Source organism: Anopheles marshallii, chromosome 3, assembly GCF_943734725.1.
Source record: "Anopheles marshallii chromosome 3, idAnoMarsDA_429_01, whole genome shotgun sequence".
Classification (NCBI taxonomy): Eukaryota; Metazoa; Arthropoda; class Insecta; order Diptera; family Culicidae; genus Anopheles; species Anopheles marshallii.
The window spans coordinates 16601013-16620602 of record NC_071327.1 but is presented as its reverse complement, the minus strand read 5'-3'; the positions used below and the strand labels follow the sequence as shown (position 1 = coordinate 16620602).

Genomic DNA, 19590 nt, shown 5'->3' with positions numbered 1-19590 from the left:
TGGTGACTATACTTTGCATATGACACACAAGAATATCTCAGTCTAATATGCTCTGTACAGCTTAATATGAACAAATTAAAAGGTATTAGCAACTAAAAGAAATCTCTAAATAGCAAAAAGACCTGTTGATTCTTAAACGTACTCTCATACATATGCTTTCGACCACATCAACATCATTGGACGCGTGTCATGCGCATTGTTCACGCCTCATACATTCCACCACGTGCAGCAAATCAAACACACGCTAGCAGCATATCTTTCCTCTCAAAACAACCGACACCCGAAGGAACACCAAATAACAACACCTGCAACTGGTGGCATTTCCATTCCCAACCCCTCTGTACAATACTCGCAACAACGTAGTTAACCGTCTCGCTGCTTAGCAACGGTACCGTATTCAGGTCGAGAACAGACAGCGGTTCGTTTGATCAATAAAATTTTGCACATTTCATCGAAAACCTGCGTTTTGAGCCCATCTCACGGCATTCGGTGTACAAATTCCGGCACATCCCGACGTAAGTGATCGCCGCTCAGGGCTGCACTAATTCAATTCCCGTGTGTGGTGATTTATTTGCAGTGAGACAAGATTAGAAAGGCGCAAAGCGGAATCACCTGTACGGCACCGGTCATGAACGTCACAGCGCACCGTCGTAATGTCGGCCGTGGTGGTGGTGGGAAGGCAATCCGCGTTGGCAAAGCGAAAGCCCGCAATGGCGCGACGAATGGTACGAACGGCGGCAATGGGATGAGTGTGGGTGGTCCGACCGCACCCCAGAACGGGGGTGCGGCTGCGGCAAAGGAGAAACCACCGGACAAGGCCCAGGAGAGCTATGAGTCGGACTCGTCGGATCAGGTGTCCTCGTCGGACGAGGAGGAACGGTGGAAGGATTCGAAGCTGTCGAACGACGTCCCGTCCGAGTACTGGCACATCCAGAAGCTGGTGAAGTACATGAAGGCCGGCAACCAGACGGCCACGATTGTGGCGCTCTGCTGTCTGAAGGACCACGACCTGACGACGCAGATGAACCAGCGTGCCATCCAGGACTGCGGCGGGCTGGAGGTGCTCGTCAATCTGCTCGAAAGCAATGACATGAAGTGCAGACTGGGAGCGTTGTCCGTCCTGTCCGAGATCTCGTCCAACCTGGATATTCGTCGTGCCATTGTTGACCTTGGAGGTATTCCGCTGCTGGTGCAGATACTGTCGGAACCCGGGCGCGATCTCAAGATTATGGCGGCAGAGACGATAGGGAACGTTGCGAAGGTGCGCCTAGCCCGGAAGCTGGTCCGCAAGTGTAATGGAATTCCGCGGCTAGTAGACCTGCTCGACGTCAATATGAAGTAGGTGCACAAGGTGTGGAAATCTCTCCAATTTCGTACTAAATGTTCGCATCAAATTTGCTTACAGCTGTCTACGCTCGCAACGGGACCAACTGTCGGAGGACGAGCGAGAAATGCTCGATATGGCTCGGGCCGGAGCACGTGCGCTCTGGTCGCTGTCTGAGTCGCGCCACAACAAGGAACTGATGTGCAAAAGTGGCATCGTGCCACTGATGGGACGGCTTCTTAAAAGCGTTCACATCGACGTTGTCGTTCCGACTATGGGTACCATACAGCAGTGCGCCTCACAGGCCAACTACCAGCTGGCGATCACGACCGAAGGGATGATCTTCGACATCGTCTCCCACCTGACGTCCGACAACCTCGACCTGAAGCGTCAGTGCAGCTCAGCCATCTTCAAGTGTGCCAGCGACAAGGTAAGCACTGGGTTCTGGTGGGTAAGGCTAATCCAAACAAAGCGGGCCGTTCTCTCAATGCACCGTTTCCGGTTTGCCGTTTCTCCGGAGCAAAGACGGCGAGCGATATGGTGCGCGAGTCGGGAGGACTCGAACCATTGGTAGGGATCGCTCGGGACAAGACGGTACGCGACAACAAGCAGCTGCTGGCCGCTGCTACCGGTGCCATCTGGAAGTGTGCCGCCAGTGAGGCGAACGTGAAGAAGCTCGACCAGCTGAAGGCGGTCCAGGTGCTGGTGCAGCTGCTGAACGATGAGAATGAGGATGTACTGACGAACGTGGTGGGCGCCATCTCGGAGTGTGTCAAGTACCAGAACAACCGGGAGATCTTGCGCCAGTGTGGAGGTATTCCGCTGCTGGTGAATCTGCTCAACATGACGCATGCCCCGCTGCTGGAGAACATTGCCCGCACGCTCAAGGAGTGTGCCTCGGATCCGGAGAGTATGACGCTGATGGAGGATCTGGATGCAATTCGTTTGATTTGGTCACTGTTGAAGAACTCCAACCCGAAGGTACAGGCCTATGCCGCGTGGGCACTTTGTCCTTGCATCGAGAACGCGAAGGTGAGCTAGTGGCAATCAATCAACCGCGCGCTGGTTGCTCGGTTCCTCAGAATACTCTTCCCGCTCGTTGTTTTTCCGTTGCAGGACTCGGGCGAGCTGGTGAGAAGCTTCGTTGGTGCACTGGAGCTTGTAGTTGGTTTGCTGAAATCTCGCGACAACTTCGTGCTATCGGCTGTGTGTGCGGCAATAGCGACGATTGCGCGTGATCGTGAAAATCTTTCGGTGCTGTCCGACCACAAAGTGATAAGAATGCTGGCTGATCTCGTGTACACTACGGACGATCTGCTGAGGGAACATCTGGCTGCGGCCATTGCTAGTTGTGCACCGTACTCCACCAACACGCAGGAACTTGGACGTTTGAAGACCGTCACTCCGATTGTTGGATATATGGTAAGCAACAATCCACGCGTTCACCGTACAACTGCCATGGCTCTGCAGAAGTTGTCCGAGGATCCTCAGAACTGTATCACAATGCACCAGGTGAGTGGGATGTCCCTTAATGGCAACCTCCAGAATAGCATTTGGAACAAGCTATTACTGTAATTCCAATCATTTCAGAGTGGCGTCGTCCCATTCCTGTTGGAGACGGTCGGTTCGAAGGATCGTGAACTACAGGAGGCATCTGCCGGGTGTCTCCAGAACATTCGCAAACTGGCACTGCGTGCAGAAGAACTCGAGTTGTGCGGAGAATAGGGAAACTACCGGGCAGAAACTATTCCAAATTTCTCAAAATGTCAAAGTGTAAGGCGCACATTAGAACATGAAATCGTTCGATTGGTTCTTTCGGACATGTCAGCCTACACAGCCTTAATGTATGTCATTGTTCCCGTTTTGTGGAAACGATACCTTTTTTTTATTAACATTCGATACATTCGATACAGTTCGTTGAGTTTGTCTCTTATAACGTTCGAGTTAAGTGATTTTTAGGCGTTTGTAAAGTAAGTCCACTAGCTACGATTATTACTATTACACCCTTTTATTTCTCTTCAGCTTCACGCAAAGCGTCCACCGTACCTTAAATATATGTCTTTGGTGACGCTGCGCGAAGGCATTTCAGTTCAGTGTGGTGTAAACGGTTTCAATAACGGTTGTACAAAAATAAACGGAATCACAATATTGTTCACCACCAGAGTCTGTATCCTTGCGTGCGTGTGTCCACTTGTCGTCCACCGCAGTTCGGTAAAGCATATCTGGGTTGGCATGTGTTTGTGGCTAGATGGCCGGGGCGTTTTTCCATGCTAGTTCCATATGTTTCTAGTAGCTGGCGTTACTGCCCCGCATCGAGATGCTCATGCGACGTTCGACCCGTCCGACGTGTGGCATCAGCGATCCGGGCGGTGCGAATCGCCATCGGCGCGGCCTGGACAGCAGCGTCCCGTCCGTAGATGCTCGCCCTCGGAATGGTTCATCGATGTCAGACTTCTGTGACGAACAGCAGCTCGATTCCGACTCGTCCGTTTCGTCCGGTTCCTCTTCCGTCCACGGATGGCGACCTGTACGAAATGCAAACACACACGTTATTAGATTGGTTTGCCATTTTTATGAGTCAAAATGTCAAAAGTCACTATTCACGGTGAGAGTTACTGCGTCACAGCGTCAAAAAAAAAAAACAAGTCGAACGAAATTCGAGTCACTTGCGAGGCTTTCAGCAGCAAACAAATGGGACCAAAATTGATTTCTTTTTGTGACATAAATCGGCTTATGCTTGAATCTGCTGCCTAGCAAGATGCTCACACGTGTAGGTTTTAAACGTATTTGAATTCGCCTGTTTTGTGCCTTACGGGAACTTCACGAGAGGAAAGAAAAAACGATAAACGGTAAAAATGTGCCCCCATTCAAATATTTCCTGGTTCTGAGAACAGCATCACTAATTTGAAGGGACAAAACAATCTACGTGTACGTTTTGTCAGCATGAATAATTTCTTGCGCGCGTTTCCACATAGGCTTACTGTCGGTTGTCTAAATTTAAGGTAGCTTCCCAGCGACCTTCTTCCGTCAAACACATCGTCTAACCCTCCGGGCATCCTTTTGTGGCCCCAATAGCAAGCTAGTTAAATTGTGCCATCACAGTCTGGCGGTTAAAACAAAAAACCAACCTTGCGGCATTTGTGGCAACCTACCACAAATTAATATCAACAATCTTGCAACAACTCTGCCCACCCTCCAGGTCCTCCTGCAGGCTGCGGATGAGGTGAGTATAATTCCTGATCCACCCTCGCGACGAAAAGTGGGTCACATCACGGCACACGAAGACTTCACGAGTGCGCCATCTTCCGCGGGCAATCCACTCAACGCCACTGCCAACCGCAACGAAAGCTCCTTAATGCACGTGTACGGCTTACACCGTTTATGTTTCGACCAATTCGTTAGCTTCCTACTATTTCGCCGAAAAATGGCTCCCCGGGGTGAAATAACCTTCGTAACCTTGCCTTACCCAGCGGCACACCTACCGAGTATGACGATGGATTGGCGCTTCTCGTGGCTAAGATCACAGTTACAGAACGGATGCACACTGTCGGGGCTGAGGATGAGTTCGACCTCCGAGTGCAGATCGTGCACGTCGCTGGTGGAGCGTTTCAGCTTGGGGTAGCGCGATAGCACGCGCCAGAAGCGGCACGCGTCCCGGAACACGCCATTCACCTGCTCGATGCTTTCGCGTACCGACACCTCGTGGAAGCAGGCGCACGAGATTTCCTTCGCCCGCCGTTGACCGTCCTCGGTGCTTACCATACGGTCACCCGTCTGGTCGATCTTGTTGCCCACCAGTATGACGGGAACGTCCAGCAGCGGGTCCTGCGAAATAAAAGCAAATGGAAATTGTAAATTGGCTGATTTAAATCCGCGAGAGGCGCGGAGTTGATGAGTCACTTGATCGAGGCGTCAGATTCACTAGTCTTATGTTCATGTTCATTTCAGCAGTCTATAGATCTAGAAGGAATAACTCTTATCTTAATACCCACCATTCTGAGATGTAGAAATGATATCAAACTACTTACAGCACTCAATATTTCTTAGGGCTCTAAATGTATCTCGCAGAGTTCTAAGTTCAGTGGATATGGATATAGTGCCTCCTATATTGTTCAATTCCTCAGAACTATTCTCAAGAAATAAAAACAACAACTCTGAACAAATCACACCTCAAGCACAACAGCAAAGGGTAGTTGGTAATCTACAATGCAATATGCCAGATACGTGTTCCAGGAACAATATTTAATTTTCCAAACAATTGGAAAGTACAACACCCGTACCCGAAGACCAAAGACAGAATGGTGTTGGTTTGAAGTCTGTTAATCAAATAACTCTGCAGTTCTCCTGAATTCCTACAATAACAAATTGCAATCAGACGTCGGGTTTAGGTCGCTCCAACCGTAATGTACTCTGACGTACAAAGCAACGGTGTCAGTGTCCTGGACGTCAGGAGCATTCCGTTTGCAAAGCAAAACAACACATCACCATACGGTTTAATTGACTGCCGGAATGCTATCGACCGTTCCACAGAAGCATAAAAGCAACGATTGAAACAAATCGGAAACCTGGCTGGAGCGTGTGCTCAAGAAATGTTCAGTTTAGCTGTGGTTGCTAATGCCACTGGACACTGGACAAGAGAATGTCAATGGTTTTGCTTCTCCTTTTTTTTCTTATTGGGGTGCACATCATTTATTTGAACAGCTCAAACAGCTATTTTCACTTTTAACCTTTGATTTTGAGCTTACGGTGGTTCTGTTTTTAACCTATCGTGCCCTTCCCCGGGTAGGTATTTCCACTTTCGAAACGGAGAAGTAAAATTGCCAATCAAAATCAAATAAACCAAACATTTCGCAAGCGCGTGCGGGTCCTGCGATAAATCGACCCGACGCAACGGTGGATGAAGGAACCGCTTCGGGGTGGAATTTCCAAGAAAAACAAACGCAAAGTCAATCGTCCACCCTCAGAGGGTTTTTTTTTTTTGTGAATGGTAAAAGAATGCAAAAAAAGACTCCCAGTATACAAAATTAAAGGGATTCAAAGGTCACAAAAAAAAGGGAAATAGAATGAAGGAAACGCTCATAGATGAAAGTACAGCTTTTAATTGAACCTGAAAATTGCCTCCAAGTGTACCGGGGAAAACATCAAACAGCGCAGACCGGGAACTCGGGTCCCGGTCGGACCTTACCTTGTTGTACGAACCGAGCCGACGTCGCCGTTTGTTGTAGTTGATAAGAAATTTCAGTCGATTGCACTCGTCGAAGCTGCACTTGTCCGCGACCGAGTACATCAGGATGAATGCCTCCGCCCATCGTATGTTCGCCTCCAGCGTCAGGCAATCGGCTTCCTATTTTTGGATCGGTAGGACAGTTGGAATAAAAACAGGTAACATGTAACGCCACGCAATATTTTCACTGAAAAGTCCGGACAACAACATTACAACAAAAAAAAGAGAAAGAAAGTCTGCTTACGTTTGGCTGGCCGGCTGCGTCTAGTATTTCGAACAGGACGAACTCGTTGTCGATCAGCGTGTTGAAGGTGTACACCTTTTCCAGGTTTGGGTCGTACTCGCCGATGAAGCGTTTCGTTATGAACCGCACCACCATCGCTGCAATGAAGCGGTGGAAAAGGAAAAGTGGAAGTTTGGGTGAAAACTCGTCCCTGATAAAGCGTTTTTTTTACACGCGGTTAAAGCATTTATGGAGCATGAAAAATGCGAAAGGAATTTCGATTGTTTTTACCTAGGCAAGAGTAAAAGTCATTCTGTACATTCCTGTTTGCCTGAAGAGAAGGCTTCGGTATGACCTAAAAAAATTAGCTACAGTCGAAGGACTATTTATTCGATAAAATTCCTCAGAAATCATCCATTGGTACTCCTCAGTTAACCTATATTACGGAATTGAAATCGTTTTCTTGGTAGAATTATAGCACAAATTAGCATGCTGCTAATTTTCGTTCGCAATTTTCATCTTCCGGATAAACTTGTACACAAAGTTTTGCGCTTGAAGTAGCATGCTCAAAGCTAATCTGTTCAAGGAAAAATTACACAAAGCGCATTCCAGCCTAATCTCTAGTGTCCTTGAATTCCCTACCTCGAAATGCTCAATTCTAGGAAAGTGAATAATCACCCGCCAGCAAAAAGCTTATGAGCGAATTTTCCGCATTGAAACACAAACTTTGCACTTTAAATGGGCTTCAATTGGATCAGGTCTGCGTTTCCTGAAGGTATAACAAACGGGTAATCACGTGAGATTGTTATTTACAAGCTGTTTAATTTTTCTTCAAGATATCTTGAATAAAAATCACACTTTAAATTCATTCCGTTATGCTAACGAAGGTACATCCAAGAATGCGCAGACATAAAAACAACACGTCGGAACACTAGGACAACATCGCAGTGCGGACAGTACGATAACAATACGTGAAAGCACCCCGGTACGTTCTGGCAGGAAGCGTCATCAAACAGGCGAATCAAACAGGTGCGAAGGCAGCAAAATCAATCTGCGCTGGTAGCTTCCGGGAGGCCCACCTGGAGTTCAATTTATTTTTGTAATCGATTTCTACGCCGTTGCACATGTTGCCATTTTGCTTCTGCTTTCAATTGTTTCGATTTGATTTTGCTTGGGTTTTTTTAAATGTTTACAATTAATGTAAAGCGATGGGAACATAGGGTAAAAATGCTCAGATAAATCATTGTGCTACATGTGTTTATCGTGCGTGGTGAATATGGGGGGTTTAATCTGCTATTCACATCCTGCTTTCAATGGTAACCATGGTGACAGTAGCTGTAGGTGATTGATTCGTGAAAAATATCGATAGAAAATTAATGCTGGCTTTACTCATTGCCTGTAACTTTGTGACAATAACAACATGTTTTTCTTACAACAAACCCCGTTATTGACAACCAGGAATACGCTTGCCCACACAAATGAACATTCATTCATCGCTGAAACCTAGCAATGATCGCTCTACACCCATCCCCATCGTCCTGGTCGAGTACGTGAAAGTAATTGAGAAAAGTTGTTTAATAACCCAATGGCAGAAGAATCGGATAAGAAACGAACGAAAAACCCAACAAAGAAAAAGCATGACACAGTGCTCATTTTCCCAACAATTTCCACCCTCAAGTTGTCGAGCGAAACCAATTAAAGAGCAGATGACGATTGGGAATGGCGTCACCAACCGGCGAGAACTATTGGCTAGAAAGTTTGGAACCGTGGCACGTCGCCTGCCTACCGCACAGCTTGCCTTCGTTAGGAACAGGCACAGAATTGTCGCACAAATTAAAGAGCAACATGTCTTTCGGAGGACCGTTTTTCAACCCCGGGAGTGCGAGAACGGAAAGATGGTTGACGTACGTAATGGTTTCTGTGAGCCGGAATCTTCCGGAAGACGATGTCCGATGGTAATCAAAAACAGTGCTGTAGGAATGATTTGTAATTAGCTGCTTGAATGGTTTTAATTAGCTTTAGGTAGGGAGGCGGTAGAAATGATCAATTGACCAGCAGTGTAGAAAGTGTTCTTGTTTTAAAATATTTATTCTAACTGCTCGCAAACAGGTTAATGTAATTAATTAATCTCCTTGGTGTAAGATATTAGTATGCAACTAACGATCATAAACGCATTTAGTATCGTTTTGGCAACTTGAAAGGTAGTAATAAACTTAGGCGAAGATAATAAAATAGTTGAGTACATTTTTTTATGACTAATAACAACTTTTTTGAACTTTTGTGAAAAACCGATGTAGTAATAACAAAAACAGGAAATTAATGCAGGTTCATTTTGGAGAAGCCTTTACTGAAAAAAAATCTTTATTTGAAACTTCTTCAACTTACAAAAAACTAAGAAATAAATAATATAAGTTTTTGAATTAAAATTTTAAATTTTTCCTTGTCTTGCTGACTGTGCACTTATTCCGTTTTGTTTTAGAATTTAAACATTTATCTGACTACGTTTAGCTCTTTACAATCAGATTTCAATTTCATAATTCACCATTGATTGATAAATTGTCTCGCATCGTCTGGAAGCAGAAGGTGTTGTTATCTCGTCATCTTCCGATTTGGGAAATAGCTGAGCGCTTCCCACGTTGACAGGAGTGATTCATTTATCATAATCATCCTTTCCCGGTGGCGAAAGAACCTGCTCGGTGAAATTGGATCCAGAACCCACGCCATTGACAGTGGCAAAACGGGAAGCTATAACGTGTGCCGCTACTGTTCTAGCTTTTAATACTTCCCATCACACCCACTATACATTGCAAACAGGGAAACCGCACTGTGCATGTTTTAAGACTGCTCTTATACCGTAGATAAACGAATACGCAAAGGCAGCTGATGCGTAGTGATGCTATTTTTTTCATATCAATATAATAAGTTATATTAGGTTGAGAGACATTATGAAAACAGATTACCAAGCGCTTTAACAAAAAATAAACAAACAAATGATCAACCCCGTCTAAAACCAAGGTTAGATGACGCTTGGCAAGTTGTCGACGAGTGCAAATGTGATTGAAAATAGGGAACAACATCGATAAACGAGCGACAGAAACCAATAATGCACACACGCACAGAAAAAAAACACCTTGCCAACCCGTAAGCCTACCAGCTTGACATTGATGGATGAAATTTCAAACCAAACCAACGACGACCAGCGCGTACTACCGAACGAGGTGTGTATCGACGCGAGTGGAGCGATGCGTTTCAACTGATGACCCCCATCACACATGGGGTTCCGGGGAGGTTGGCTGAGGTTGGGGAAAGGAGACGAGAACCTCCAGCATGATTAGTGGCTGACTCTAATTTCTCAATCAGTGTCATCGAGATTTCGCGATATAGCGCGCGGTTGCGAGCGTCAGATGCATCGCGAAACGCTGACAGCTTCCCGCAGTCCCATCCGGTGGAAGAAGCCGCTCTGGCGTTGATGTGTCAGCCGCGTTAACTTTGCGCTGTTTCGGATTTCCTGCCACAGGCCAGAAATTGATCCTCACATGGTGGCGGCTGCCATCGTCAACACCTATCTCATTCGCCCCGGGGGTTGTTACGTTGAAGAGTGACAGGTACGCTGAGGATCGCTGTCAGTTGACACGACGTACATAGTTGCACCGAAAAGCATGCAAAAACTGGGTCACCATTGATGCGTGCCGGACCAGCCCAAAATCACCCGTCTTGCTCCAGAGGGTCCATTGAGTGCGCCCGCGTAATTTGTACCACGTGCAGCTTGTGAAGGGCACGCTTGTAGTGGCAATTTGCATCTGCTTTGCATCAGCTTATGATCGTTGCTACTACACGAGAATGGAAAATTGAACGCTGCTTGCTCACGGGGAATTGATTTTGTGTTTATTTATAAAGAAAGAAGCCCTGTTAGTGTTACTACCTTACTATGACTGGCCTTACTTACACTGCTTACTACGCGTGGCCTACATAATGAGATGTGCAGATGAAATTCCTTAAACACCAAACTACTACGTACGGAAATGTTTCAACGTCTTAAAATTGAAATTCTTCACAAAAGGAGTCATTCCCGCTCCTTATGTTTGATCTTCTCGAATTCGCTTCTTAGTTCTTAGAATTCAACACAGTTCCCACTTGTTTTACGACTCGTGGAATTGCTGTTCACCGCAAACAATTGATAGAAAATTCCAATTTCAATCGGTTTGGTATGCTACATGTCGTTTTCCGTTTTCCGGGAAATTGAAGCGCTATGCAACATCAGCACTGTGCACCGTACAGTAAGCTACTGTTGACAAACCATATTTGATTTTCACACCCAATCTCTTTTCCACACCGTCCACACCCGGTGCAAAAACGAAAGCAAACGCTCCTTTTGCGGTCCTTTGACATCGCGGGAACTGCGCACTTTCCGGCCAACGAAACCTCGTCCAAACACAAACACCTCCCACCGGCACCGCGGCAGGTCGGAGGGTAAATACGGCCGTCGCGACGCCTTCCTTCCAACGGGCCTGAAGCAACCCATGGATTCCTGACAGGACGAACCCTAACTGCCCGTGCCGTACACCTAAAGCGCCCCTAATTGAGTTCCTTTCATCGTGCACATTGTTGGGCGATTTCAAGGGAAAGATTGTCCCTTTATCGCTAGTTCGCAACTCCTGCGTGCCTTCAACACATTCTGTGACGTAGTGTCTGCAAAAAGGCCCCGGGAATGGAAATCGGCCAGCTTTAAGCGTTCCCTTTGAAGGTCGCTTTTCAGTTTTCGGCTGAAGGCGAATGAACTTTGGGAAGTTTGACCGGGTGTTCCTAGAAAGCTTTTGGGCCTCGCTGGATGCCATTGAAGATACGGATGTACTTTCAAGCCTCACGGAACATGATTCACACACACACGCACACACACCGAACCGGTAATTGGACAAAGGACTTTTGTGGAGCGGTTTTAAAAATCCTTCCGTTTACTCGACTTGATTGCGACAGATAAGAATGACCGTCACGAGATGACCGTCTTAAGATGACCTAATTTCCGGCCCTGCCCTGCGGGGCTCTAGTTGAACCGCTTAAGGATTATATTTTACACTACCATCATCAATCTTTTGCCCATTTTCAAACCCGACGTTGCCCGCCCTTTTTTGTAGTAATCCGATGCGTCTACGCAGCGACGTCGTACCATCTGGATGCGTAGTATCGTTTTTTTTGTCAACGAGCTCTTCAAAACCCCTCTAAGCTTTAGTTAAGCCTTTCCCCGAGCGCGGATGGTGTGCCGCAGTGTGTTGGTTCAGGGCAGGGGAGAGTTTTCTTTGCAAAAGCAAATTCACCACTGCCTTTACATGTCATCCATCAGTTTCGGTTTCACTTTCGATTCAACCGCGCGATGGTTTCACTTTTATACGACCACCATGTCTCCGGTCCCTGGGGAGCGTGGAGCTGTGGAAAACTCACATTAACCGTCACACAGACGAAAAAATAAAAACGTGTGTCGTCCGTTTGGACCAACGCTTCCGAGGGAGTACATGCCGGGGACATGCACTTTAATTTATATGGCACGTCACAGGAAATATTAATGGGGCTTTTTAATGGGCCGTAATGGAGACATATGGAAACAAAGGGATCATGCGTCACAAATGTACACATTCAATGGAAGTAGTTTCATGAACTATTTTATCATATTGATGAGTATTATTTCTGATTCGAACCACTGAACACGTACGATCACTTACAAAATATAGAGCAGGAGCCGATAGGTTTTGACCACTGATGGTTATGAAGTCATGTTGGTCGGCTTCAACGGAAAAATATTAATAAAGATTATTTACCCCATATAATTACATACTCTGGTGGCTCGGTGTATTGGTAGTGGCGATTTTCTTCACTCGATAGGTCTAACAGCTCGTGGCAAGGAGTGACTATCCCGGCTACGAGGTGAAAATAAGTCCACCAAACCAGAAGTGGAAGGACTAGTGGGTCGTTACACAAAAAAGAAGATTATTAATTTAATATACGTTAAATACTGTAAGAAGGGCGGCTCAGTGGTCCGACGGCGCCAAATTCCAGACGACAGGACCGGTCTAAAATCCCATCCTGATCAAACCCCCGTATGCAGGACTGATTATTCCGACTGACTACGGGCAAATAATGTTAAAGAAAGTCAGAAACTACAGGTCTAGACCTTTTAAGTTTGTTGTGCCGATCAAGAAGAAGAAATGCTGTAAGATGGCCTTTGAAACTGGATGTTGTTCCAGGATGTCTGATGACAAGGATCCCGCAAAAACTCAAAAACAAAACAAACAAAAGTCTTAAAAACGTAAATCAATTGAAGAATTTGGAGTCAGTATTTCCAGTCTGAACACTACAGTAGTACTTCGACTTATTTTAATTAGTTTATCCGCATTTAAGACTTAAACTTGGACTTGAATATCTGAAATAATTAATATGCTACGAATATAACCTCTTATACCCCAAAAAACACTAAGTTCCATTCCTCCCCGAAACTAGTTTTTCGTCTAAGGAATTAGCATTGACTCAACAAATGTGTTGCATTTGAAAGCAACCGAACTCGACCATTTCATACCGCAGACGCATTATTTTTAGAGCAATACTAATCCACCCTTCACTCTTAAAGCGCACCGCTAATGATGAAAAGAAAGCGATCCAGCGAAGTGCTCTGTTTACATGGGTATTCACTATCCATAAATTATATTTAATCGTACAAAACGGGACGATCAATTGGTTTCGATACCGGATCATGTCTAATCGATCCCACCGCCGATCGTAAATCAAGCGAATTCCCTCCCCAGTGGGAAGAGAAAAAAAAACATAAATTCATAAATTAACTGCCTAACACAACCGTCCCTGAACGGCGCTTACCTGTCTTGCCGACGCCACTCTGGCCGAGTACCATCACACGGAATGGTTTCGCTTTCGGATGCAGACCCAGCTTGGCCAGTGACGATTTCGGAGAGGTAGTATTCATGCTGTTCCGTATCCGCTTGCACAGGAGGTGTACGCACAACCACGATGTCCGATTCTTTCGGTGCTTAATTGCCGCACGATAGCAATCGAGCTAATGATGTCACCCGGCATTGACTACGGCCCGCATAATTGCGCATAATGTGGGGCACCGCTTGTGCGTGAGCAGTATATTGAGGAGACTTAACAACACAAACACAACACGCGCCTCACAAGCAGGCACTCACTGTTGTGCCGAAAGCACATTAATTAAGTGCCCGTACGGATTGTCCACAACCGAACCACTGAACCTGAGTGATGCGTACACTAGTGTTTTACTTCATTTTCACTCGCATGGTAAAGCAAAAAATTCTCTTCTCCGCGCTGGTAATTAACGATTTTTGTGAGATTAAGGTTTCGTACCGTTTCGGACTGGACTTGACTGGGAGACTTTGTGTGTAAATACAGCAACCGTTTGCGTCTTTATCTATGGGCAGCCCTGTCTACTAACACTGCGAGCTGATCATCAATGCGGAAGGACTTCGGTGGGTGTTACACGGGAGCTATTTTTATTGCATTCGTGGAGGTAAATTTCAATTATCACTAAACAATTTTCATCGAGTGTGTTCAATCAAGCGTGTAAACTTTTACTGTTTGCTGTGTGTGCGAGTAGGAGTTTTATGTTGTCCCCCATCTGCTAGCACTAGCCGTAGCGGAATGCTTCTCATTTCCTCCCCTTTTTTTGTTCCACCCGAGGACATCTGTTCCCGTACGGTGCGCGATGTGTTCAGATTCTATTTATTTTCATCTCCACACACCCGGGTTGCTGGATGTGCAAACACTGTTTTTTCCGCACACGATTGTATTTACTTTCGCCGTCCGATTATTGTTGCCTGTTCCGGTTCACCGTGCGTGTACGGACGGAGGTAGGTAATGGTGTGTTTTTTTAGGGTTGGATGCGGCAAGCATCACGGTGACCATTGTGCAGAATCTTCACTGTTTCGCCCGGGTGCGTAGGTGCTGACAACCGTTTGCCGCACTTCCATCAACAACCACAAACTCACTCAACCTACTAGCGATCGACGACGGCACAACGAGATGCACTGCCGCCGATATCCACAGCCCATGATGAGACAAGAGTCAACAGCGATATGCCTTCCGCGACAACCTTGGCCCGGAAGACACCCGATGATGATGTACGTCGATGTATAAGCTATAAGACACACAGAACACACATGCAGACACACACACGGTACACGTACAGGTAGAACACGACACGAGGCACAACACTTGACACTTGTTAAAGGTTAATTAACGTCACTCCGTTTTGGCAGATAGTAGCACACCGCCACCCAGCGCAACCGTTCGGTAATGTCCTGTCATGCGTAATGTCCGCACTTGCAACACTTACGGATACGTGGTACTGTAGTAACACAAAGTCAAGTATAGCTAACTTTGCAAAACAACCCAAAACATCAACAACGGAGTGAAAACGAAAAATTAGTATGAAAATCTCACTCACACAAAGCTACCACCAGGAAATGGTTCATCATTTCCCGGTGCACGTTCGCTTGTTGGGGTTTTTAATGTTCCAGCGTGACCAAAACAACTACGGATGCGGTTACTGAATTGCGCCAAAAACTAAGGAAAGACAGACGAAGATGTGTGCTGAGAGCTGATGCTGATGCGGTTTGAATCGCGTTTGCGATCTGATGATGTTGCTATCCGCTTGCAGTAGTATTTATAATGCTACGGGATAGTACACCACCAGACACAGAGAGAGAGAGAGAGAGAGGGAATTTGTGCCCCTCCGTAGTGGAGAGAGCGATGCATGGCTCTCGTGGAAAGGTACGCACGCACTATGGGGTGATTGAATTTCTTGTTTTTAAATATCAATTACTGGAGTTTGAACCTTTTCCAGGTGCGAAATATCTGTTCAATTATGTATAATCCTTATCTCAGATAATTAGATAAGCAGATAAGATGAAAATATTTCTACTCCATTCTGTTTGTTTGATTTCAAGATAAAATAAATATTCTCATTTAATTTAATATTCATAAAAGACAGCTTGGGAATACCTAACTTTCCTGCTAGTGTCATGCTTAACTAGTCTTTGGAGAAGAGTCATGCAAATGGTTCTTTAGTGAAAAGTCATTCAATGCAGGACGCGATTCTCAAAGATGCATCCATCCTCATAGATTCTTGAATTCCTCTAGAACCATGAACAGCAACAAAAGTTTCATGAAGTATTAAATTTTCCTGAATCTCTCCAGAAATATCTATGGGATATCCAACTCACTTGGTGGATTTAAATCCGAGTCAATCAGACTCTTTTACTCACTCTAAAGATTTAAAGCGTTTTAGGAATCAATTAAGGGGAGTCGGGCATTGTCTGTAATGTGTATTGGTCACAGCGATGAATTAATTTCCAAAGGTGATTAATTGTGTGTTAAATAACTCATGGATGAACTAAATCATAATTTTAACCATTTTTTTTATGGTCACCTTAAAGTGTTAAAACCTCAGTTGACTCACTCTGAGATTAAAAAAATGATTTGATTCATGAAATGAAGGTCGCAGTGAAGAATTAAAATCAAGCAATTTCTGTATAATTTAATTTGTGAATGAGTTAAATCCCAATATTAACAACTTGTAATTATTCTTCTTGGAGAGTTGAACTGACTCACTCTCTGAGTGATGATGAATCATTCTATCATTCTGAATCATTACGCACATCTCTAGTGCCCACCATACTGTTGCTACGCGACCGAAAAACACCAGGCGACTCCATAGTGCTGCCGATCGTCTCCCGGCTCGAACGTTCAAGCGCACTCTCGCTCACAATTTCCACAACACCACGCGGAACCGTCGACCCACACGCGTCGTGCCGCGCTGCATGGAAGTTTTCCTGTGCTCTGTTTTGATCCGGATTTTCCCCGGTCGCATCGAAAGTTCACCTCGCGAAAGGTGCGCATCGATTCTTCACCGGGACCGCCGCACTTTACGATAGCGTGCGTTCTAAGCCATCCCTTCATTATACGCTTCACCGGATTGATCGACTTCGACGTTATTGTGGTGCGCTGGGGTACCCATGGCGCACCGTCGCGGCGTCCCGGCGTACACTTTTCCACCTCGCAGGACGATTAGTGCCGTTGTCGCAGCGGGGCAAAACTGTCTCGTGTAAACATGCACGCCAACAGACGGACGGGATGAATTGTAGCTACAGTGTGCCAATTATTCTGAGCACACAATAACACACCCGCCCCGTCCGCTGACCTACCTGTTGATGATTTGCTGACGAATGGTTTACCTGGGTCGGTTCGTATTTTTACGGCGCAATAGCAAACTCTCCGGTGGCGGTAATCGTGTTTGCGGAAATTACTCACATCACACTCCGAACGACTTGGTGAACTTCTTGCTGGGAAATTGTTTTTGCAACGAAGCAGTTGTGTTTGTTTTCCACCGAAGAAAATGCTTTACTCCTAGACGGCGCACCAAGAGTAGGTTTGGTGACGGGATATTCACCAACGCTACTTCGCCAATCAGTTTTTAAAGACATTTTGGGTCCACGTTTTGTTTATTATTTCCCGATTAGATACTACGCGCCGGGGTTTTACGCTTCCGTCTCTGGACAGTCGGCAAAAGTGTGCCACAACTCGGTTATCATAATTACGCGCCACGATCCACGCTGTGCGCCAATGGGTGTGATAAATTGGCAACCGTCAGAAGAAAACGGCCAACACGACGCCTCCCCCCAAAAAAAAAGACAGTTGCGGCGACACTCCGCACAAAGAAATATTTATAAACCATAACCTAATCGGACGTGCAAACAACCATCGGAAAGTCATCAACTTTCTAATTAATCGGTTGCGTGCCTGCGGTCGCATCCATGGTTGCGGATGCAAGGCAGGCCGCCATTTATTGTGCGAGTCGGCGATGGAGCGTAGCAGATAGAAATATTTGCACACAGCACACCGTGACGATGGCGGATCTGTCAGATTAGTTATCGCGGTGGCCCGAACGCCGGGTACCCCATCTGGGTACCATTCCGGCAGGATTCGCTCGTCCTTGATCTTTTTTAGCTGCTGGGCGGTGGGAGGCTGGCTTTTTGTTCGATTCACGCCCGATTTGGCAGCTGTCCGGGTGAGTTAGTGTTAGGGTGGTGGTGAGTTCCACAGGGTCACAGCCTTTATTGGCCGTCATAACGTCAACCGTCGGCAAGGACCTGCATGTGATTGCGCATCCCACACGCACACACACATGTGATCCGGGTGGACAATTTATGCAAATTAATCTTCCTCTTCTGGCGGTAAGGTACAACAGGTGCCAGTCCGTTTTTCTTTTTGTTTGCATCTGCACCATTGAACCGTAGAATAATCGACGGAACAACGTGATCTTAGATGCGATCTCCACCCGACAGGTGACAGCACATACTGAATTATCTATTGAGGTTATCTTTGTGGGCTTCATCCCACCGAACCTGAAGTTCACCTCCACGACCGGGTAACTTATCACCATGCTTGCAGTGTTCGTAGCGGTGAGCTTGATTAATCCGCGTATCTAACCGTGTGCACAATGTTAGCAACACGCATCGCATCTCGAAGGTTAAAAATAACCCTCTCCTTCGGTACTTCAGACGCGCTCAACATCAGCCAGCTGGTGAAGCATGATTTATGATTGCAATGAACCGCAACCGGGTGAGGGAAAACTACATCAGCACTGACTCCGGTGCTACTTCACATCGCCATTTTCATTACTATTATCAGCTCAACCACACTGGAATGAAGCGGTAACAACAACAAAGCAGTGGCCGATGAAGGTATGAATAGGCATAGGAAAGTTCTCGAGTTGCTAGGTCGTAACCGGACCCCACACCCAGAAGGTCACGGAAATCACAGTCCCAATATTTCGCTTATCACACAATGCTCTCTTTGCCGGTGATCGATTGTGCCTTGTTTTGGGGTTGATTTTTTTCTCCTCAAACGCAGGTGTTTGGTGGGAAATGGCTCGACGGCTGGTAGGTGTAGGACATGTTTACGATGAAAATCTGGTCATAAATAGCTGCCAGCAGAGAAACCTTACCGTAAACCGGTTTATTGTCCTCCCCCACACATGATGATGTTTGTGTGCAGCTTTTCGATAAGCGAATGATAGTTAGGGCTGTTTATTTTTGCCCTGCAGTTGCGGTAATGGCCGTGGGAAAACTCATTGATACTGATAGAGGAAGAAGGATATTAAATCGCTCGTAATGCTGTTCCGGTGATATTTAGTCCTGGGAAATGAATAATGCTGAAGTATTCGTTCGCCTTTCTTTTTTTCTGACGAATTCTAAAAATATCTCTACAATTTGTGTAGCATCGAAAGAGGAATTGTTAGATTATTATTATCGAGAAGTCACTTGCAATTGCCACAAAGCGAATAAACATGTTTGCTATCTCCGGGCGAAAATGTGTACACCATGACACAGGCTTTAACGAATTACTCGAGTTGATTAAAATTATTTCCAATATACGACCGAATTATATAGACTGTTGATGTACAGTTCTGTCTATATAACGTTCTGTTTGCGTTTAAATCTCAACTACATCGCTTCATTAATGTTCCTATTCTTACTTACTTAATTATCAGGCGTTCCAATAGCTTCGCGGTCGTGGCCAGAAGTCATTTAAACCGCTAACGGTGGAGCGCCGTCGCCAGTCAATCCATTATCTCGGCCTTTCTGGGGGACGCCACACCTCCTCTGTCCATGTGGACGACCTAAAAGGACTTTACAGGCTGGGTCGTCCGGTGTCATTCTCATGACATTACCAGCCTTGACATGAACATGAAGCCTGGCGAGTCTAATTCGCTGCATTACAGTGCGTCCGTCATACAAC

The 19590-nt window shown here is 45.9% G+C and overlaps 2 protein-coding genes across 2 annotated transcripts; one reads left to right on the top strand and one right to left on the bottom strand.

Moving 5' to 3' along the window:
* The first annotated feature begins 628 nt into the window (after positions 1 to 628).
* LOC128710938 (armadillo repeat-containing protein gudu) lies at positions 629 to 3049 on the top strand. The gene is made up of 5 exons (XM_053805802.1): positions 629 to 1338; positions 1406 to 1754; positions 1850 to 2356; positions 2441 to 2836; positions 2915 to 3049. Exons 1-5 carry the CDS (start codon positions 629 to 631, stop codon positions 3047 to 3049), a joined length of 2097 nt encoding a protein of 698 aa, XP_053661777.1.
* Positions 3050 to 3610: 561 nt separating this feature from the next.
* LOC128713962 (ras-related protein Rap-1b) lies at positions 3611 to 13738 on the bottom strand. Its single transcript, XM_053808837.1, has 5 exons — positions 13633 to 13738; positions 6793 to 6929; positions 6510 to 6668; positions 4807 to 5149; positions 3611 to 3849 (listed from the first exon to the last, which is right to left on the bottom strand). Exons 1-5 carry the CDS (start codon positions 13736 to 13738, stop codon positions 3611 to 3613), a joined length of 984 nt encoding a protein of 327 aa, XP_053664812.1.
* Between the last annotated feature and the right edge of the window lie 5852 nt (positions 13739 to 19590).